This window comes from Lagenorhynchus albirostris, chromosome 19 (genome assembly GCF_949774975.1).
Source record: "Lagenorhynchus albirostris chromosome 19, mLagAlb1.1, whole genome shotgun sequence".
NCBI classification, from domain to species: domain Eukaryota; kingdom Metazoa; phylum Chordata; class Mammalia; order Artiodactyla; family Delphinidae; genus Lagenorhynchus; species Lagenorhynchus albirostris.
This window is the reverse complement of record NC_083113.1, coordinates 13,360,241-13,382,683: the sequence shown is the minus strand read 5'-3', so window position 1 is coordinate 13,382,683 and position 22,443 is coordinate 13,360,241. Positions and strand designations below refer to the sequence as shown.

The 22,443-nt window shown below is 53.3% G+C and overlaps 1 protein-coding gene and 1 long non-coding RNA gene across 10 annotated transcripts; one reads left to right on the top strand and one right to left on the bottom strand.

Annotated features, from left to right (window-relative positions):
* Positions 1-800: 800 nt before the first annotated feature.
* Positions 801-22,397, bottom strand: COQ8B (coenzyme Q8B). 9 transcript variants are annotated; one of them, XM_060129916.1, is made up of 17 exons: positions 22,149-22,397; positions 21,614-21,713; positions 20,667-20,742; positions 18,539-18,643; positions 18,283-18,402; positions 18,076-18,142; positions 15,856-15,933; positions 13,185-13,307; positions 12,958-13,043; positions 11,554-11,694; positions 11,384-11,465; positions 10,307-10,400; positions 8,228-8,369; positions 7,970-8,077; positions 4,987-5,052; positions 1,958-2,044; positions 801-1,476 (listed from the first exon to the last, which is right to left on the bottom strand). In XM_060129916.1, exons 3-17 carry the CDS (start codon positions 20,667-20,669, stop codon positions 1,195-1,197), a joined length of 1,584 nt encoding a protein of 527 aa, XP_059985899.1. In that variant the 5' UTR covers positions 20,670-20,742; positions 21,614-21,713; positions 22,149-22,397; the 3' UTR covers positions 801-1,194. The 9 variants fall into 9 exon arrangements, with proteins under 9 accessions (XP_059985899.1, XP_059985898.1, XP_059985903.1 ...); XM_060129915.1 differs by having other exon boundaries at positions 21,614-21,671; XM_060129920.1 differs by lacking the exon at positions 20,667-20,742 and having other exon boundaries at positions 21,614-21,671.
* LOC132509214 (uncharacterized) lies at positions 2,207-5,497 on the top strand. Its single transcript, XR_009536933.1, has 2 exons — positions 2,207-2,354; positions 4,903-5,497. It is a non-coding gene; the product is annotated as an uncharacterized LOC132509214 (long non-coding RNA).
* Positions 22,398-22,443: the final 46 nt, after the last annotated feature.

The window sequence follows — 22,443 nt, the reverse complement described above, 5'->3', positions numbered from 1 at the left end:
GCCACGCCCATACGCAATCGCGACTCCGCCTCCTCCGGTGTGGCCACCGCCCCGCCACGCCCACTGGCCAGTCCTGGGCTGAGCACGCACGTGAATCTCGCTGACACGTTCCCCTAGGTCCATCCAGGCGTGGGCTCCCTTCCCCTCCGTGACCCCTGACCTCAGATCCCCTTAAGTTCCGCGTCCGAAAGATTTGCTTCGGGAGGCGCCTCGCGGTCTCTCATCCCCAAATCTTCCAGCTACCCCACGGTTCTCCCAGCCCAGCGGGGGCGGGCAGAAGCGGTGACGAGGCACTTTTGCCAGGAGAGGGGGAATGAACAGACCCCGGCGTCCTGGTGCGCGATCGGTTCAGCTTTGGGGGCGGGGGCGCCAGGCTGGGACCGGCGAGCGGTTCTGGCTGCCCAAGTGCCCCCGCACCCGCCCAATCCTGTGGGTTTGGCAAAGCAGCTGGCAGGGGCATTAAGGTCCATTAGCAAAAGCGAGGTTGCTGGGAGCCGAGTGGAGGGAGCCAGGAGGCTGGGAGGTGGTGTGTGTGTTGTGGCGGAGCCGGGGGGGGGGGGGGGGGGTGGGGGGTGGGAGGCCTTCTCAGCTGCCACAGCCTTCGGAGCAGGTGGTCAGCACGTGCGGAAGGGGCAGGGTGGGGGGTAGGGAAAGGGGAGAAGGAGGGTCCCCGCAACAGATGGCCCAGGCAGGACTGGGGCTTTCAGACAACAGGGTAGGAGGGGGGCTGGCCATCTGCACCTGGAGGCAGCCTGCGAGCTCCTCTCCCTCCCGCCTCAGCGCAGAGAAAAGAGCTGGGGGAAGGGGAGGGCCACTTTTATTAGGACCGAAGATTCAAACACCGGCCACATCTGGGGGAGACCTGACGCAGAGGTCAGGGTCTCCCCGTCTAGGTGAGTCTGATCTCCACAATGGCAGTGCGGGGGGGCCTAAGGCTCTGTCACATGTTGGCAGACATAAATTACTAGCTGGGTGGAGTTCCTGGATGCTCCCTTTGGAGTGGGGAGAGCAGGAAACGGGGCTATGAAGCTGGAGTTCCCTAGTCCCAAGCCCAAGGTGGGTCCCCAGACCTGCAGCAGAGAGGGAAGGAGGCCTCAGAGCAGGGGATGGCCTGCTATGGGGCTGGAATCCCGAGATGGAGTCTCTGAGGGGTCGGAGCAGACATCCCTCTGGTTAGGAGGCTTCGGGCAGTGGCTATGCCTGGCGACTGGCCCAGTAGCGGTGGTAGGTGTCCTGGAAGAGGTCCCGGCAGGCGATGTGGGCGTGGAGGCGGGCACAGGCCAGGAAAGCCCCTGCCAGCTTTCTGTGCAGGGCATAGGTCTCTTCAGGCGGTGGGCGAAGCCGGTGCTGCAGCAGCACAGGGATGAGGCCCTGCACACGGCGGGCAGTATCGCCCGCTCCAAAGTCGTAGGGGCCCTGGGTGGCGAAGGGCTCCCCCAGGATCATCACGGCCTCCACGTGGGCGTCCGAGAATGCCTAGGGGTCGGGGAAACCAGAGGCAACCAGTGTGGACATACAGCCCTCCATTCCCCCAGAGTCTCAAGTATAAACACAAGCCCCCAACTCCCCAGAGAGTAATAGGCAGCCTCCACCCCTTCCAGAGCCCCTAAGTGACAAGCAGCCCCCTACTCCTCCCAAAAGCAAGGTCCCTTCCTGTCCTCTCAGGGCCTCCAGTAGACAAATAGCCCTCACTCTCTCTAGAACAGAGAAGCATCCTCTGTTCCCCGACCCCCCCCCATATCCACCAGCAGTCCCCCATTCCTCCCTCTAGAACAGATAAGTGGTGCCATTTTCTCAGGATTCCTGAGTAGCCAAGCAGCCCCCATTCCCTCACGCTCCCCAGAACCCCCAGTACAGATAAGCAGCCCCCTTAGAGTTCCTCACTCATCCACAGTTTCCCCAGTAGAGAGAAGCAGCTCCCCACTCCCCCCGAGACACCAGCCCCTACTCTCCCAACCTTGGTCTCAAAGCCTGTGAGAAATTTGAGGTCTCGTGATTTCTGCAGGACCCGGTCTCTGTCTCCGTTGGCTGCAGCCATCACCACCTGGGAAGACGGATGTGGGTCAGAGGGACTCAAGGAGGGGTCTGGAGGTGGGAGCTAGAAGCTGGGCCCTGCCAGTACCCCCTTCTGTTCTCATCTACCTAAGCCCTCTCACCTAGAAGCCTCTCCTTCCCCACCTTACCCCTGTCTGTGTCTCTCTCAAGACTGTTCCAGAGCCTGGGGCTGCAGTGGTCAGGTGTTCTGACCACCTGGCTGGGAAGGCAGAGTCTGCCTGGAAACTACCACAGTGAAACAGCACAGAGGAAAGCAGATGTCAAGTGGTACCCATGGGTCCAAACACTTAATTGGGCAAGTATGTGATCATGACCCAGAACTGCCTCTGAGGTTGCCATCTCTGTGATCACCTGCTTGATGTCTGTTGATGCCTGGTTCCTGCCCTGGACTTGGAGCCCCAGGAAGGCAGGGATCCCGGCTGGGTTTAGTCCCAAGTGGTGCTCACTCAGGAGGCCTTTGGTGAAAACCCCTTGTTCAGCAAATCGGTGTTTGGAGCTAAGCAGCTCTCCAGCCACGCAGGATGGGCAGGAGTTGAGGGCACATGGACAGACAGAAGTGGGAGCCAGCCTGCTTGGGCTCCATCCCAGGTCTGCCACTTGCTGGCTGATGCTGGGGCAAGTCGCTTTGCTTTTGGGGCCTCTGCTTTCTCATCTGTATAGTGGGGATGATGAAAGCATCCTCCTTGCCAGGTCCTTGGAGGATGAAGGAGGTCTATCTGTGGAGTGCTTCGCACGGTGCCCGCGTGCAGGAAAGGCCATAAATATTATGAGCTGCTATTACTATTAAGAGGTCAATAGGAGGGTCCCTACTTCACAGACGAGGAAACAGGCTCCGAGTGGGGAACAGCAAGGAGACGAGGGGAACCGGGACGAACCCTTCACCACTGAGCTGCCCCTTCTCGGGAGGAAGGGGAATACAGGATTAAAGCTGGCGGTCCTGTTCCGTCCCAGCTCCCCCTGCCCCAGCCTGTCTGGCCATCTGTCACGCCTGTGGTCCTTGGGGGGTCCGTGTGACAGGCCTTTCTTAAACTGGAAAAGGCTGGGGAGGCGGCAGGAGGGCTGTGCTGAACAGGCCTGTGGTGGGGAGGGGCAGGGGATGTCCCAACTACACAGAGAGGCCTCGGCTTTGTGCCTCGAGTGGCCTGCAGAGAGGGCCCCAAGGAGCCTGTGTGTGTGTGTGTGGGGGGGGTTGCCAATTCCTTCTCGTCCCCATCTAAAGGGTGGCCCCACCATCCCCCAGTCCTCAGGTCAGAACCCCCTCCAACCCCCACCCGCCCAGGCTCCCGGCCTGTCTTAAAAGACCACTCGTTATTCAGGAATTTCCAAATTCTATGTCCCTCCCCTGCTCCAGTCCCTTCCACGGCTCCCCAGGGCACCCGAATAAAGTACAAGGTGCAAAGCATGGCTTCCGAGGCCCAGCATGACTGGGCTGCAGCCTCACTGCTGCCTCCTGCTCTGTCCCCACCTGCCTGCCCAGTCCAAACGTGAACTTCCCTTTGGTCCTCTGGGATCTTACTACTCGGAGTGCGGTCCCTGTACAAGTAGCTTTGGCATCACCTGGGAGCATGTTAGAAAGGCAGCACCTTAAGCCTAACTCCAGACCAGAATCTGCATTTTGACATGATCATGGTGGTGGTGGGGTTCTCGTGCACATTAAAGTTTGAGAAGTGCTGCTCTAGTCGGAATATCCTTTTCCACCCCTTGGCCTTTGCCCATGTTATCTGTCTGGAATACCCTCCTAGTTTCTTCCTGATTGGTCTCCTCATCCCTCAGGTCTCAACTCTGATGTCTTCTCCTCCAGGAAGCCCTCCCTGACCCCCTAGGTCAGGTCAGGCTCCTCATCCGGTCTCCCTCAGTCCCCCGTGATTCTCCCATCCCAGCCCTGACCACTCTGGCCCTTTCTGTCTGTCCCCCTACTGGACTGTGAGTTTTGTGAAGGCAGAGACCTGGACTGCATTGGTCACTGTTGTCCCCAGTATCGTCTAGAATAGGACTAGGCACAGAGGGGGGTCAGAGAACGTTTGAATTGATGACCCAGTGATTAGAAGACCCGGGTTGAGGGACTTCCCTGGTGGTGCAGTGGTTAAGAATCCACCTGCCAATGCAGGGGACACGGGTTCAAGCCCTGGTCCGGGAAGATCCCACATGCCACGGAGCAACTAAACCCGTGGGCCACAACTACTGAGCCTGTGCACCACAACTACTGAAGTCCACGCACCTAGAGCCCGTGCTCCGCAACAAAGAGTAGCCCCTGCTCGCCACAGCTAGAGAAAGCCCTCATGCAGCAATTAACTCAACGCAACCAAAAAAAAATGAAGACCCAGGTCGAATGTCCAATCTCAACAAATTAATGAGATGGTGTTTTGTGTGGGCTCTGAGACAAATCAACCTCTGTGGGTGGGAAGGATGGGCAACATAAAGTGAGGAAACACTTCTCAAAGACAGAACTGCTCACTAGGGAGCAGCTGGAGGGGAGGTATGTGAGCACAAGGCTGGACACCAAGGCCCTGGACAGCATCGGGTGTGGGGGGGTGACAGGCTGGCCATCGTGGGCCTTTCTCTTAAGAGGCAGCTAGTGAGGGGTTGGGAACATGGGCTGTGTAACCAGACTCCCTGAGTTTGAGTCCCAGGTCTGCTGTGACCTTGGGCAAGTGACTTAACGTCTCAGAGCCCCAGTCACTTCCTCTGTAAAATGGGGTTAAACATGGTCCTCACCTCATAGAGTCGCTTTCTGGTTCAGATCAGCTACCACGTGTACAGCACTTAAAACGGTGCCTGACATAATATTAAGTGCTTGGTATTTGTTAGCTGCTATTACTATCACTATTATTTATTTCTTCATTCCAGATACTGTGTTTCTCCTTCTCTACAAGCCTTACTATCTGGCTTGAGGCTCGAGCCTTCAGAGACTCCAGGATTGGGGGAACTCACCTCGATATAATGGTCTGTGAATTCAGTCCCAAATTCCCGGCTTGCACCAAAGTCCAGCAAGATCACCTGGAAATGAAGGATGGTGAAAGGGACACTGGGAGTCCACCAGTGCTCCCCATTGTCTATGGGGGTGCCAGGGTCTGTCCCTCTCTCCCCACACGCTGCCCCTCCGGCCCAAGTCCCCGCCCAGCTGCCTCCCCTGGGCTCCTGGCTTCCGGTCTCCACACATCAATCCACCCCCACGTGAAGCTGAAGGGACGTGGTTTTTATTTTTGGGGGTCCTAGTTGTTTTTATAATAACATGTTTTAGGCTCAGAAAAAAAAATCTGGAGAATAATAAAATATATGGGAAAGTAAAACCAACATCCACAAATCCTACCACCCAGTTTAAAATATGAAATACTATCAATCTAAGTGGGGCCTGATCCTACCTCCCCCCATCCCCACCCTCTCTTCCAGGGTCACCACTTTCCTGAAATTATTTTTATTATTAAATTGTTTCCTGAAATTCTCATGCATGTGTTGCTATGTTTTCTATACATATGTGGATCCATGAACAAAACATACTAATGTTTTGCATATTTTAAAACGTCATTTAAATGGTATTTATAATAGTTATGCTGCAAGTTCTTTGTGTTCGACATGGTTTTGCAATGCATCCCCATCGCTCTAGCTCATTCATTCCTTCACCGCCGTGTAAGATTTTGTTGCATGAATATATCATAGTTATCTGCTTGATGGGCACTGTGGTTATTTCTAGGTTTTGCTGTTAGAAGCAGTGCTCGCAGATGTAGAGAACAAACGTATGGATACCAAGGGGGGAAAGGGTGGGGCGGGGTGGGGAGGTGGTGGTGGGATGAACTGGGAGATTGGGATTGACATCTATACACTAATATGTATACAACAGATAACTAATAAGAACCTGCTGTATAAAAAAATAAATAACATAAAATTCAAAAAAAAGGGACTTCCCTGGTCGCGCAGCGGTTAAGAATCCGCCTGCCAATGCAGGGGACACGGGTTCGATCCCTGGTCCGGGAAGATCCCACATGCCGCGGAGCAACTAAGCCCGTGTGCCACAACTACTGAGCCTGCGCTCTAGAGCCCGTGAGACACAACTACTGAGCCCATGAACCACAACTGTTGAAGCCCATGCGCCTAGAACCCGTGCTCCGCAACAGGAGAAGCCCGCGCACCACAACGAAGACCCAACGCAGCCAAAAATTAATTAATTTTAAAAATTTAAAATAAGTAAATAAAATAATGTAGATAAAATGAACCAAATAAAGTTGAAATGTTTAAAAAACGGCAAAAAAAAAGCAGTACCCCATGAACATGTGTGTAAGTTTCTCTACAACAGCGGAGTTCAAACTGTTTATCATAACCCACAGCAAGAAATGAAGATTAGGGGCTTCCCTGGTGGTGCAGTGGTTAAGAATCCACCTACCAATGCAGGGGACACAGGTTCAAGCCCTGGGCCAGGAAGATCCCACATGCTGCGGAGCAACTAAGCCCGTGTGCCACAACTACTGAGCCTGCGCTCTAGAGCCCACGCGCCACAACTACTGAGCCCACGTGCTGCAACTACTGAAGCCCACGTGCCTGGTGTCCATGCTCTGCAACAAGAGAAGCCACCGCAGTGAGAAGCCCACCCACCGCAATGAAGAGTAGCCCCCGCTCGCCACAACTAGAGAAACCCCGCGCACAGCAACGAAGACCCAATGCGGCCAAAAATAAATAAATAAATAAAATAAAGTTATTAAAAAAAAAAAGAAATGCAGATTGTCCTGGGCACCAGTGCACATGCACATATAAACATAAAACAAAAGTGTCCTGAAATAATATGCATCCCTCCCATCTGCAACACATTCTATCCTTTTAAAACAAAAACTGCTGTTCAGACCCAGTAAATTGACGTCAGGCCTCTTATCACCACACCCGAGGAAGGAAAACAGCCCCCCTGGGGTGCGAGCCTTGGAGGGATGCAGGCTGTCTGTGCACTTGGGGGGAAGAGGGTGTCAAGGGACTGAGGCTGGACTAAGGGGGGTCATGTCACACTCAGCACAGGGCTCACTTGATCCTGAGGGTGTTGGAAGCTGTAGAAGGGACAGCTTGGCCAGATTTGTGTTTTAGAAAGACCCCTCTGGGGACAGAATGGCACAGATCACTTTGGAGAGCCACTTAGCAACCATGCACGCTGAGAGTTTTTCAGTCCCAACTGTCGCCCCCAGGCCTTTGGACAGCCTGTGTCCTTTGCCAAGTATGCTCCTCCCTGCTCCTTGGATGGCTGTCCTCCTCTTGTCTTTCTGCTTTCACCTTCCTTGGCCCCACCCACTCCAGGCAGGGTCAGCCACTTTTCCTGGCTTCCCACCGCCCCCTGTGCCTCCCCCATCATTGGCCCCTCGCCTGTGCTTCCTCATCAAGGGATTAACTACTGGTCACACTCTCTGGTGATGGGTCCCTGCACTGGACTGGGAACTCTGGGAAGGCAAGGATCAGGTTGTCTTGGCATCACTTTCAAGAGGCAGTAGGTGCTTGGTGTGTTCTAAATGAATGATGGGTGTGGTAATGATGACTGTCTTGCAAAAGTGGTGCTCCCTCTTCTCCACTGCCACCAGGGAGCCACTGCCCGGCCAGGGACTCCATTTCCCAGCAGCCCCTGCATCTAGACTAGCCCCATGACCAGTTATTATCGGTGGAATGGTGAAGGGAACCATGGGTCACTTCCAGCCAAAGCAGTTAGACAGTGGGTTACCCTCTCAACCTCGCTTTCCCCTTGCACTGGAAGGAGAGCCTTTCAAGTCCTAAGGGATAGCACACTCACAAAAGGGAAGGAGCCTGGGTCCCTGACTCACTGCATGGAGGAGGGCCACTCCAGCCTGTTACCTGGGTAATCAACTACTACTGTGTTGAGCTACTGCCATATTGGGAAATATCTGTTACAGCAGCTAATGTACCCTGACACACAACACAAGGAACCAACCTGGTGGCTGGAGGCATCATACAGGAAGTTGGCCCAGTTGGGGTCCGTCTGCATGAATCGGAACTCAAACAGCTCCCGAAGACAAAGCCTCAGGAGCTGGAAGCAGATCTGGGGTGGGAAGAAGGAGCAACAGACATCTCAGAGCCATGTGCCCCTGTAAGGCCCTCTGAGGCCTGGAGAAGGACCATGGGTCTGGGTTGCCCTGTCAGCTGTGCCCCAGGGCAGCACCCGCCCTACTCTCCCATGAGCCCCACGTACCTGGTTCCGGATGTCCTGGCTCAAGCCCTGGCACTGGTCCAGCGGGACCCCTCCAGCCAGCTCCATGCCCAGCACCCGTGTCGTGCACAGCTCCTGAATAACGGCTGGCACCCGAAAGAAGGGGTCGTCTGCCAACAGCTGCCTGGGGCAGATGGGAGGGGCGGGGATGGGACTTCACACTTCAGGCCCCTGTGGCCCTGCTCGAGGCCTCCCCCTCCTCTGAGGAGTCTTCCATGAACAGTCTTGGTCTTGCCTTTCCTCCTGCCCTTCTCTTTCCTGTCTGTCTGGAGTGATGGCCAATACCTGGTTGGATGGACATTCATTCAGACATTTCACTCATTCACTCATTCACCAAATATCTCCATGGCACCCACTCTGTGTCTGCCCCTAAGCTGGGTGCTGCTGGAGACCCAATTACCACCTCCCTTCCGGAAACACTTCTCCGTTGGTCACCCCGGGATGAACTCAGTGTATTCATTAAGCTTGGTGAGCATGACTTTCTCATCAACTTATCAATGAATCCATCCAAAAAACAGTCACTCGTATACAAATCTCCGAGTCCACAGTGATGCTCACTGGCCACTCCTTGGAGTCATTACTCTGAACACTGGCTAATAAAGGGAAAGAACCTTTCTCGGTGTCCATCCCTGGGCTGGATGATGCTGGGTGACAGAGCAGTAGATGAGCCCCAGGCGTGACCCCCCAACACACACAGCAGAGACCACACTCTAACAAACAGACCAATGATAGATTGAGATAGGTGTGTCAACGCAATATCTGGGAGGCAAAGAATATGAGCGAGGCCTCTGGTTGGGGACCTGTGGGATGGCTGGAGTTGGGGGGTGGGCGGACAGGGAGATGGGGAGGAGCCGGGAAATGAGAAATGATGTGGGTTTTATCCTAAGAGCACTGGGAAATCCCGTGAGGTGGTGGTCTCCCCAGATCCCACACTGGAGTGCTCTGGCCCAGCCCAGCTGACACTCTCCATCTCCAGGTCCTGCTTCGGGGGCTTGTATTTTTGTCCTTGTTTATCAGATCTCTGACGTTTGATCTGCTCCTCACAGGGCAGGACTCTGCTGAGCATTCAGTCAGCACAATTCCCTTTTATCCTCACTCCCCCTGAGGAGGACGCTCTCCTAAGGCCGCTGGGCAGATTAAGGCCACCCAGCCTGTTAAGGGCTGACCCAGGACTGGATCCTGACTGGATCCCACATCTGAGTCCATGCCCCTAACCATTGCCTTCTACTGCCCTTTCTCTGGCTTCGTATCTACAGAGCCGGGCTCAGTAAACGTGTGGGCCATGCTCCACGCTGTGGAAGGTCTCACCGAGGTGTAATTAATTGCCGCTTATCATGACGCCGCTAAGATACATCCACTGTTCCGTGTAGCTGTAGTTCATTCATTTTTGATGCTGTACGAATTGTGCCGATGAACATACCGTAACTTATTTATCCACCCTGTTGGATGAATTTGATAGATTTGGGTTGTTTCCAGTTTGGGGCTGTTGCGGCTCTGAGTATTTTCGAAGTCTGATGGCGTGTACTGGCATTAAGGGTCACTAGAGTATTTAGCCAGGAGCGCAACTGTTGGGTTGGATGTGAACACTGAGGCTTGATGATGCCCAACCGTTCTCCAAAATGCTTGTGTCAATTTCTCCCTCTGTCCACAGTGTACAAAGGATGCCCTGGAGCCCCGTTCTCTCCAACTCTTGACACAGACAGACTGCTTCATCTCTGTTAGTCTGGTGGGTGTAACGGTATCTCGTGTGACGGAGTGCCTGTTGACAAGTCTGTCTCCCCCATCAGACTGCAGTGGTTCTGCGTCCCATTTGACAGATGAGAAAGTAGAGACATTTAGAGAGAGGAAGTGACCTGCCTAAGCTCACAGAGGACACAGGGTGTGAACGAAGTAATGAGTGAAGGCATGGATGGATGAACAAATGAAGAGAAAGAGTCTGTCAGCCCTACCCCAGGGCTCCAGCTGCCGGAGGCTGTGAGGGCATCCACCTCTCTCTCAGCCCGGGAGGGAAGCTGGAGGGAGGAAGGGGGCCTCCAGGGGCCTGTAGGGGCCTCGGCTCACCTGAAGTTCTGGGCACAAGCCGCCTCACGACGGTAGTCACATTCCAAAGCCAGCTCCCGCTGCAAGGCCTGCAGGCTCTGCTCTGCAAACAGGCCTGAGGGGCGGCAGCCGTGTCAGACAGGGAAGGCCACAGCCTGCCCCTCGCCCCCTGCCCGACCCCTCAGGCTCCCACTCAGGGATGTCTTCTCTTGCCAGTCGTGCCTCTCACTCTGTCCCTGTCTCACCGTCCCTCACCCCGTCCACTCCATGCCTTTTACCCGCACTGTCTGGCCACGCACTCCCCCTCTGTCCTTCACGCAACTGCGGGCTCCACGGAAGCCTCTCTGCTCGGGTCTCTTTCTCAGGCACACACAGCGGTCCTTAGGCCCCCATCATAGTCACATCTGCCGCCTATTCTCTGTCCATTTTTCCTTTTTAAAAATATTTTGGCCGCGCCTCGTGGCATGTGGGATCTTAGTTCCCATCTTAGTTTCCTGACCAGGGATCGAACCTGGGCTCCCTGCAGTGGCAGCGTGGAGTCCTAACCACTGGACCGCCAGGGAAGTCCCTCTCTGTCCTTTTTTTCATACTCTCTCACACTGCTCTCAGTGTCTCTGAAGCTTACTTCTGGGGATGACTCCCTCCCTCTCTCCTCTCTCTCTCCCTCGCTCGCTCTCTCGTGCACGCGCGCACACACACACACCTCTGCTCCATCTCCCCCAGGCGCTGTCTCACATGCTGTGACACACACCCGAGGTCCCACTTACGCTCCCTTCCTGTTTTTGTGGTTCTTTCTCAGGCCTGCAGTCCCTCTCCACACACCCCCTGTGTGTCTGTTTCTGGATTTCTGTCTGGGCTCCTGTTGGCATCTCTGAGTTTGTCTTTTTCTCACACGCCCATACTACTCTGGGCTTTCCCCGCCGCGGTGTCCTTTTGTTCTGTCTCAAACACGCAGACTGAGGCGTTCACTCAGGCTCCCACACACAAGGGCACGCCCTGCCCCGAGCTGGCCCTCCACCTCCCCCGCCCCCCCCATCTAGCCCCTCTTTCCCTCTTCAGGGCGACCCTCCCACAGTCAGGGTGGATTGGGCGCCTCACCCTCCGGCACGGCCACGCTCATCTTGAGCACTGCCAGCAGGTTCTGGATGTCGCTCTGGATGCTCTGGGCGACGCCTGGGTACTGGGAGGGGAGGAGGGGAGGAGGATGGGAGTCACCCCTCTGGGGCGGCCGGGTGCCCAGCCCACCCCCGCCCCACCTCCCCTCTCACCTGGATCTTCACGGCCACCTCTGTCCCATCCCTCAGCACGCCCTGGTGCACCTGCCCGATTGAGGCAGCAGCAAAGGGCACCTCCTCCAGAGAGGCCACCTTGGCCTGCCAGTCCCTGCCGAGCTCCTCTTCCAGAACTCTCTGGGGATAGTGGTCATGACAATCATCACCATGGTTTCAGGCAGCCGGGTTCACATTCTGTGCTGAGCGCTGTGCACGTTAATAACCCCGCTCACCACACGTGGGGCCCTGGGCCAAGCTCTTGGCTGCTACCCCACTTTACAGATGAGGAAACTGAGGCTCAGAGAGACCTCTTGACCAAGGTGATGAGCCAGGCGCTGGCAGACTGGGAGGCCCAGCTTGAGCCCATACTCCCAAGGCTGTGCGGGCTGATGTGTGGATTGCTATTATGTAAGGTTAAGATTGATAATAATCCTTCATTATACCCATATATTGTATTATTAACTCAAAAGTTAACGTGATAAAGAAGAACTAAAATTTACAGAGAGCTTCCTGTGGGCTGGGCCCTATATAAAGTGGTTCAGAGGAGGGCAGTAATTGCTCAGGGTCACATGGCAAGGGAGCCAAACAGAGCTCAGAAGGCAGGCAGCTGGATTCTGGATTCCACACCCTTGCCCAGGCATTTACTCAGTGCCTGGCGCTGTGCCAGTCTATTTACAGACACTCTCTCCTTTAATTAAAAGACCGGTAATAAGAACAGGTAACACCTGCATGTCACTTACGGGGTGTCAGGGACCCTTCAAAGTGCTTTACACATACACTGATCTCCATAGCCCCATGATGTGGCCGTTGCTATCACTACCACCGATCACAGATGAGGTAACTGAAGCACAGAGAGGGCAGGCCACACGTCTAACCGCACAGGTAGTAAGTGGCAGAGCCAGGGTTTGAACTCCCGAAGTCTGGTCCCTGACCACAGCACTTCACCGCTCTTTTTTTTTTTTTTTTGCAGTACGCAGGCCTCTCATCGTTGCGGCCTCTCCTGTTGCGGAGCACAGGCTCCAGATGCCCAGGCTCAGCGGCCATGGCTCACGGGCCCAGCCGCTCCGCGGCATGTGGGATCTTCCCGGACCGGGGCACGGACACGTGTCCCCTGCATGGGCAGGCGGACTCTCAACCACTGCGCCACCAGGGAAGCCCATTCACCGCCTCTTTAACAGCCCTGACAGAGCCCTGAGCCTGCCAGGAACTCGACTAAGTGCTCTACACCATTCTCTCATTTACTTATCACAACAATCCTATGAGACGTGTGCTTTAGTGGTCCCCATCTAACAGATGGGGACACAGGCTCAGAGTGAGATGGGGAGCACAGCCATGAAGACAGGAGGGCCAGGCAGGTGGGGCACGCCTCCCTCGCCAGCCTTTCCCCCTCTGGGAGCTCACCTGCATCTGCCAGCGGGGCATGAAGTCGGCGCTCTGGCGAACCCGCTCGAAGATGCGCTGCAGCTGGGGGCTGATGAAGCTGTTGTCTTGGGAGACATCGGGAAGAGGGAAGCAGTGAGGGGAGAGGCCAGGAGGGGCCCCTGTGGGAGTCTGAAGTTGGGGCTTGGTGGTAGGTGGGGTAGGGTAGAACTGAGGTCAGGGGTCAGGAGTCAAGGGTTATGCTGTACCCTGGATGCTGAGCATTTGGCCAACCTTGAGGGCAGCCCCCCGAACCGTACACAAGGTCTGCACAATCCGCTCGGCATTGGCCTCCGAAAGGAAAATGCTGGAGCCCGGCCGGGAGCCTCCCTCTGGGGTGGAGAGAATAATCATTAGTATGGCAACCACAAAAATAATCAGTATGACACCACTGCACACCTACCAGAACGGCTAAGGCAAAAAAGACAATACCAAGTGTTGACAAAGATGTGGAGCACCTCGACACTGCCGATGAGACTGCCATGGCCCAAGCCCTTTGGAAAGCAGCTGGGAAGTTTCCAGTAAAGCACACACCTATACCTGATGCAATTGGCCTCCTAGGTATATCCCCAAGAGAAAGGCATAAATGTGTCCACCAACAGATACTCCAAGAAGGCTCATGGTAGCATTATTCATAACAGTCCCAAGCTGGAAACAACCCAAATGACCATCAGTCTCACAGCAACATGGATGCATCTCTCAGATAGAATGCTGAGCAAAAAAACCAGACACATATGAGAATACACTGTCTGATTACGTGCGTATAAAGGAGCAAAAACAGACAAAACTAATCTCAGGGGGTCAGAAGCCAAGACAGTGGAGACCCTTAATGAGGGGGGAGGTACCAGAATACGGCACGAGAAGAGCTTCTGGAGAACGAGGGCAGCACTTCTCTAAGTGTGTTCTGGGGGCCCCTGAGACCCTTTAGGAGGGTCTGTGAGATCAGAACTATTTTCATAATAATATTAATATGTTATTTGCCCTTTTTCACTCTCATTCACCCACAAATGTTCAGTAGAGTTTTCCAGAAGCTGTGACCTGTGATGCTGTCATTTCTCTGACGGCTGATGGAGAGAGAGAGTGTGTGTATGTGTGTGTGTGTATTCTTGTGTTTAAAATTTTTTTCAGTTTTAATCTCGAATACAGCAAATATCCATAAATACAACCCCACATAAACAAGTTCTTGGGGTTCTCATTCTATTTTTTAATAGCTTTATTGAGATATAATTCATATAAGATATAATTCACCCACTTTAAGGTGCACAGTTCAATGGCTTCTAGTGTATTCAGTTGTGCAACTATTACCACAATCAATTTCAGAACATTTTCATCACTGCTAACCTGTTAGCAGTTACCCCCTCCCATTTCCCGCATCTGCCTCCCCTTGAGTCCCTGGAAACCATTAATCTACTTTCTATCTCTGTAGACTTGCCTCTTCTGTACATTTCAGATAAATGGAATCATATGATATGTGGCCTTAAAAAAAAAAATGTGGCCTCTTGTCTCTGCCTTCTTTCACTTAGGATAGTGTTTCAAGATTCAACCACACGATAGCATGGATCAGTCCTACATTCCTTTTTTTTTAATAAATTTATTTATTTTTATTTATTTATTTTTGGCTGTGTTGGGTCTTTGTTTCTGTGCGAGGGCTTTCTCTAGTTCTTTCTCTAGTTCTCTAGTTCTTTCTCTAGTCTTCCCGGACCGGGGCACGAACCCGTGTCCCCTGCATCAGCAGGCAGACTCTCAACCACTGCGCCACCAGGCAAGTCCTACCCGCAACTTTTTATTTTGAAAAAGATCCAAATAGACAGAAAGACTGCATTCGTAGCACTGTGAATACCTGATTCAATGTTCTAACATGCTGCCTCACCCACTTTATCTGTGCGTGTGTACCCAGACACTGACCAATACTTTTGCTGACTGATTTGCACTCCACTTGTGTGAATAATAATAATCCCCTACACAATCACCGTGCCAACATCGCACCCAAGAAAATTAACGCTAATTCTTGAATACCTACTACCCAGTCATATTCAGATTTTCCCAATCGTCCCCAGAAGGCTTTTCTTTTGAAAGTGTTTAGATTTCTATCTCTCTTTTTTCTTTAATTTTAATTAATTTATTATTTATTTATTTTTTGGGCTGTGTTGGGTTTCTGTGCGAGGGCTTTCTCCAGTTGCGGCGACTGGGGGCCACTCCTCATCGCGGTGCGCGGGCCTCTCACTGTCGTGGCCTCTCCCGTTGCGGAGCACAGGCTCCAGATGCGCAGGCTCAGTAGTTGTGGCTCATGGGCTTAGTTGCTCCGTGGCATGTGGGATTCTCCCGGACCAGGGCTCGAACCCGTGTCCCCTGCACTGGCAGGCAGATTCTCAACCACTGCACCACCAGGGAAGCCCACCCAGAAGTCTTTCATAGTTATTTTCTTTTCGAACATCCAACCATGGCTCACACGTTCCATTTGTCAGTTATTATCTCTCTAGTCTCTTTTTCATCTAGAATATCCACCCGTTTTTGTTTCAAGACATCGACATGTTGCGGAATCGTACCCACAAATGCTGATCTCTACACAGCCCAGTCTGTCTCTGTTGTCCACAGATCCTCACCGGCACTCCCGTTTTCACACTTCCTCTCCTGGTCACAGTTAAGCACTCAACTCTGGATGGCTTACATTTTTTTCTCTCATGACCTGCTTCTACTCAACACCATCCTGACAGCAGCTTCACCCTGTTCTGAGCACTCCACCATGACCCTAAGAGGTGGCTATGTTATCATCAGCTCCATTCTCCAGTTGAGGAAACCGGGGCTCAGAGAGGTGAAGCCACTTACCCCAGGTCACACAGTAAGGCCAGGGTGTGGACCCAGGCAGCATGGTTCACGTACCTGATTGTACACGTCCTCCGGGCAGGGACTTCTTGGCCATCTCAGCTAGTGCTCCCAGCCCCAAGCTCACAGCCAGTCCTGGGGAGTGAGAGAGGAGCCTGAGTGCCCACTTGCCCTGGGGAGATCTCCTCCCCCACCCTCTCCCCACCCCGCTGACCCTCTCTCCTCTCTGTCTCTCTTTATGTATACCTGTCTCCCAACTCTTTGTAGTCAGCTCTTTGCATCCCTCTGTCTCCAAATCAGTCTCTTACTCACTTTCTCCCTGCTTGAGGTTCCCTTGGAGGTGAGACTACCTCTTTCTCCATCCCTCTCTCCTTGTCTCTGTCTCCCAGGTTAGTGGTTCTCACCCCTGGCTGCACACAGAGTCATGTGAGGAGCTTTTGTAAATACAATGCCCAGGCCCTACCACTGAGGTTCTGGTTGAACTGGCCTGAGATGAGGCCTCAGAATTCTTTTTCTTTTAAGCATCCCAGTTGATTCTAGTGTGCAGCCATGGGTAAGAAGGCCCCGAAATGATCCCCCCAGGACTCTCTGTCTTCCTATGACTCCTGTTTCTCTGTCCACATCTCCTCTTCTTCATGCTCACCTCTCCTTTTCTAAGTCAGTTATTTCTCCACCTCTGCCCTTCCGTCCACCCGGCATGTCTGTCTAGGCCTCTTTCCCTCAGTTCCTCCTTTGGATGTTAGCTCTCCGGCTCTGATTTCCTCTGCCTCCTCTGTCTCCTTGTCCTTAAAGACATCTCGAGTCACTCTGCCTCTTTCACTGTCACCATCTCTGTAAATAATTGTAGTTGGCATTTTCTGAGCACTTTTCTCCATGCCAGGAACCATTCCCAGTGCCTTTTATGCATTGACTCATCTTGTCCTCACACCCTCATGAGAGAAATTTTACAGAAAAGCTTCCATTTTACAGAAAAGGAAATCGAGGCTCAGAGAAGTTAAGTAACTTATCCAGAGTCACAAAGTGAGGATGCGGCAGAATCACCTGTTGAACCCCACGCAGCCTGGTGCCAAAGGTCTAACCAGTGTATTTGACTCCTTCAATCGGTATCTTTAAAACCTGAACCATGATCCACAGTAAAGAAGACGTTCGCATTATAACCAGTAGAGACCGATATATATATAATGTTTCATGAAACAAGACTTTCCCTTACTCTACATGTACACATATTTTCCATTCTTCTTCTTTTCTTCTTTTTTTTTAGCTGTGTTGGGTCTTCGTTGCTGCGCGCGGGCTTTCTCTACCTGTGGCGAGCGGGGGATGCTCTTCGTTGCAGTGCGTGGGCTTCTCATTGCGGTGTCTTCTCTTGTTGGGGAGCACGAGCTCTAGGTGTGCGGGCTTCAGTAGTTGTGGCACGTGGGTTCAGTAGTTGTGGCTCGCGGGCTCTAGAGAGCAGGCTCAGTAGTTGTGGCACACGGGCTTAGTTTCTCCGCGGCATGTGGGATCTTCCCGGACCAGGGCTTGAACCCGTGTCCGCTGCACTGGCAGGTGGATTCTTAACCACTGCATCACCAGGGAAGTCCTCCATTCTTCTTTTTAATGCTGGTTGCAACCTGCTAAATTATTTCATGCAGGGCTTCCCTGGTGGTGCAGTGGTTAAGAATCCACCTGTCAGTGCAGCGGACACGGGTTCAAGCCTTGGTCCGGGAAGATCCCACGTGCCGCGGAGCAACTAAGCCCGTGTGCCACAACTACTGAGCCCACGTGCCACAACTACTGAAGCTCGTGCACCTAGAGCCGTGCTCCACAAGAGATGCCACTGCAGTGAGAAGCCCGCACACTGCAATGAAGAGTAGCCCCCACTTGCCGCAACTAGAGAAAGCCTGCACGCAGCAGACCCAACACAGCCATAAATAAATAAATAATTAATTAAAAGAAAATTAGTTCATGCAGGTTGTGACCTGAAGTTCGAATAATCCTGCTGCATGACCCGGGGTCAAGTCACTTCACCTCCCTTAGCCTCCACTTCCTCATCTATAGAACGGAAACAAACACTCATTGATTCAGTGCAGAGACCATATGTGTATGGGGCCCTGCACATTCCAAGTTCTCAATAAACACAACATTCCTCTCTATTTCTCTTGGTTCTATAAGACTTTGCCTTCATTCTTTTCCCATCTCTCCCTCCTCTCTCTGTCTCTGATCCACTCTCTCCCTTGCTTCATTGTGTAAATGTCACCTCCTCTGATCTAGGTCACAATCTCCCACAGTCATACCTACCCCCAAAGTTGGCCAAGCGGCTGATGCGGGAGGTGGGCACCTTGCGCTCTCGAGAACGGTCACTCAGCTGGGAAACGGAGAGAAGGTCTGAGCGGGAAAAGGTGGACACAGCACCCAGGAAGTCCAACCAACCTGCCACCACACCCTTCCCCAAGCTCCGGAGGCCAGCTGCCTTCATGGGTGTTGCTGGGTGTGGGGCAATGATACCTGGGGCCGGGCTGTCTTCCTGATCCGGGCCTCCCGTGCCTTGCGAATGTCCTCCTCACCCAGGCCCCTGCCAGGCCCATCCTGGTGAAGCTTTTGGGTCCAAGGACCCCCACATGGCCCCTGCAAGAGACGTGAACACCGGTAACGAGTGGAGAACGTACCATCAGCCTGGCCCCTTTAGACCCCTCCCTGTCCTTTGACTCCCTGAAGCCTCCCTCAGCCTCCTCCCCTTGGAGACCCCTCCCCAGCCTCTTACCCAGCAGAGGGGCCCAGGCCCCAGGGCCCCACAAGGCCGACCAGTAGTCCGGCCCCACTGTCCACAGGTCCCCCGTAGTAGGCCCCCCACCTCCAGCCACATTGTCTGGGGGAGAAGAGGAGGGATTATTCGGGTAGGAATTGTGGGACTGACCTCCCTGCTTTGCCCATCTTTGCCTCACATTCCTCCGTGTCCACCCTAAGACTCCCACCACCAAAGACTTCCTCCCCTGTTAACAGGCCCCCAGTTTCGCCTGGTTCCCTCTATCGTTGCTAAGATCCCATAGCTCTTCCCGAACACCTCTTCAAACCACTTTCCCCTGGTCCCACTCCGCGCCGTTGCTAAGGTCCTCCCCTGTTGCTAGACACCCACAGATCCTCCAGGGCTACCTCTCCACTCCTCTGAGCACCCCCATCGTTGCTAGGCACCGCCTTCCCCTCGGTTGCTAGGCACCCACAACTCTTCCGGTGTTCCCCCCTACCAACCCCGTTACTGGGTACTTCCCCCGGTTGCTAAGCACCCACTCCCCGGCTCTGGGTCAGCTATGCGCGCGGGGGGGGGGGGGGGGGGGCGGGGGGCGGCTCCTGCATTTCTGGAAGGCTTCTCATGCCCGCCCCCTCCGGTCAGCTAGCGAATGACGGAGGAGCAGATCAGGGGCCTCAGGGTGGGCTGGGCCACGGCCTAAGGGTAGGGTAGGGTGGGCTGGGCCACAGCCGAAGCGCTCACGTGCTATTTTGTGCCCTTCCACTCACTTCAAAGTGCCTTGTCCGCGGCGGACCTTTTAGTTTCCTACCCGTCTATTTTACAAACATTCCTCTCCTTTACAAACTCCACACCTCTCCTTTGCGCGAACATTTTGTCAGCCTCCGTTTTCCTTATTTGTACCCCTAGTAGGCTCAACATCTCTCCTTTGAACACACATCTTCCCAGCAAACATTTCCCTTTCACATGGAGCCCCTCCACTTTGCACACTCACCCTCTGCTTCAAATACCCATATCCTGGTACCCAACCTCCTCCCTTGCACATATAACCCCCCTGCCTTGCTCACCAGCTGTTTCCCTCGGTGTGCATGCACCCCCTCACACCTAGCCCTTTGCACGCTGGGCCCCTGTTCCCTCCTACACCCTGCTCTCTCAGCTCCCCGCCCACCTGCAGGATGGTGAGTGGGAGCCCTTTGTTTCCCGTAGGCCTGACATTTTCCAGAACACACTCGGCCAAGATTCCCCGTGCTGACTCAGGAGCCTTGGCATCCCCGAAAACCGGCTCCCAGCCCATCTGGGTGTGTGTGTTGTTGATGGGGGAGGGAGGACGGGCTTAAAGCCTGCTTCCCCGCCCCCCCCATAAACTGACTCACCCCTCTTTTCACAGTCTGGAATAGAAGCAGCTGGCTGGGAGGAGAGAGGATATGACACTCCCCACACAGAACTGCCTCCCCCAAACCCTGTCTAACCCCCTTTGTCAGGAATCAGACCTCCCTGACCTTCCTTTGTCAGGAATCAGACCGCCCCACACCTAACCTGGACTAGCTCCAGGACAGAAGTCTCTGTCCCTGTGCTACGTGACCTCAGAAGAACCTCAACACTTTCTGGATCTCAGCTTCCCAGCCTGTATGATGCATTAGGGGGACCCTGCTATGACTTCCCATTGGTCTGTAAAGAGATGATTCATTTTAGAGCCCTGGGTCTGTGCCCAATGCCCCTTTCCAGGTGACTGTTTCAAAACAGAAACCACCCCCTGTGCTCTTCCAGACACAAGGGTCTGACTCAGGAGCGAGGTGGCAGCTCACTCTTGGGGGCAAAATATACAAAAAGTACCTATGACAATAACTTATCCTACAGGGCTGTGACTCATGGTACCAAGCCTGGTATCAGACACATGAGATCATATCAAATAGCCTGGTGGCTACAAGCAAAGACTACAGGCTGGCAGAGCTCTGAGCCTCGGTGTCCCCATTTATAAAGTGGGGCCATGGCATCCCCTCCTGCTCAGTGTTAGTGAGAAAGGGATGCAGTGAAACGGTGTCTGTAGAGAGGTTGGCACGGAGCTGGTACAGAACAAGAGCTCTATACATGAGAGAAATTTCTTATAGAAAAACTATTCTTTTCAAAATTTCTATTGAGCGCTTACCATTTGCTTTTCTAGGCACTGGGGACACAGCAAGGAACAATACAGGCAAAAATCTTTGCCCTCTTGGTGCTGGCTTCTGGTGAGAGGCACAATAAAATACATAAGTATATGTAATAAGGTGACACTTGTTAAAGAGAAAAACAAACCAGGGAAGGGCAGGGAGAGGAGGGAAGAGTGTGCGTTTAAATAGGGTGGAAAGGAAAGGCCTCACTGAGGAGACATCGTTTGAGTAAAGACCTGAAGGAGGTGAGGGAAGGAGCGATTGAAATAGCTGAGGAAAGAATGTTCCAGGCAGAGGGAACAACCAGTGTAAAGTCCCTGTGCTGAAGATATCTCAGAGAAATAGCGAAGATGCCAATGGGCAGAGTGAGTGAGGGGAAAAGGATTAGATGAGGTCTGGGAGGTAAGCAGAGCCAGCTCAGGTATGGTGAAGACTGTGGCTTTTTTCCCGAGTAGAATGGCAACCACTGAGGATTCTGAGCAGAGGCGGGACTGATTTACAGAAAATATTCTTATTTCCGGCTCTTCTTCCAACACCCCCAGCCTCAAAATCAAGTTGTATCACTCGATAGTGACCAAAGGGACTTCCCTGGTGGTCCAGTGGGTAAGGCACTCCCAATGCAGGGGGCCGGGGTTTGATCCCTGGTCAGGGAAATAGATCCCGCACGCATGCTGCAACTAAGACCTGGCTCGGCCAAAATAAATAAAATAATAAATATTAAAAAAAAATAGTGACCAAAGACCTAAATTTTGGATTAGATGGGCCAAAGTTCAAATCTACACAATTGAGATGTGTGATCTTTTTTGCCCCTTTTTTTGGCCTCTCCACGCGGCTTGCGGGATCTTAGTTCCCCGTCAAGGGATCGAACCCAGCCCCCCTGCAGTGGAAGCACAGAGTCCTAACCATTGGACTGTCAGAATTCCCTAGATGTGTGATCTTGACTCACCGCTTTGCCTTTCTGTGCCTCTGTTTCCTTGGCGGTGCAATGGGGATGATGATCAATCCTACCTTACAAGATTTTGGGTACAAAGCGGTAAGTACAGCGCCTGGCACAAAGCAAGTATACAAATGTAAATGCTGTTGTAAATAAATAAATATCCCCATAACAACCCTTTTTACAGATGGGGGAATGGAGGCTCTGAAGAGACAAGTCTGTTGGGAGAGGTCATCCAGGAAGTAAGTGCTGGAGCCAAGCTTTGAAACCAGGCGTTCTAGCTTCAGAGATTAAGACCCTGGTTTTGCCCGTCATTGAACCCTAGGCAAATTCTTTCACTGCTCTGGGCCTCAGTTTCCCAGTTGGTAAAAGTGACTGGCTCTTGTGGCATTGAACACACATTTTTCAAAACAGTAAAGTAATATAATGTATCCTCATTTTACAGGTGAGAAAACTGAGTCTGGGGCTGGGGCAGGAGGTTGGGAGAGGAAGTCACTCGTTCAAGGTAACACGGCTAGGAACTAGCAGAGGCGGGTCTCGAACTCACGCAAGTAGAATTCCCAACTCTTCGAAAGTCCTTCCCGGCGCTGCGTGAAGAATGGGCGCGCTGCCGGACTCGTCGCCGGGGGTTATAGGGAGACTACACTAGTCACTCAAGGGTGTGGGGACGTAGGGGTAATTGCGAGGGTGCTGCGAGGGGCCCCACTGATCGGGACCACGATCCCGGCGCCCCACACCTAACCTGGACTAGCTCCAGGCGCTCGCGGTTCACCGCGCGAATGGAGACGGGAGGAGCCAGACAAGGCCCATACCCCTTTACGTCACGTCCGGCGAGGCGGGGC

What these genes read in the sequence shown, in the direction of transcription:
- COQ8B (XM_060129916.1), bottom strand. An exon ending in ATGATGCCTCCAGCCACCAG is followed by an intron (nt 5,053 to 7,969) that starts GTTGGTTCCTTG and finishes CTTCATTTCCAG; the next exon opens with GTGATCTTGCTGGACTTTGG. An exon ending in TCACAGACCATTATATCGAG is followed by an intron (nt 2,045 to 4,986) that starts GTGAGTTCCCCC and finishes CCGTCTTCCCAG; the next exon opens with GTGGTGATGGCTGCAGCCAA.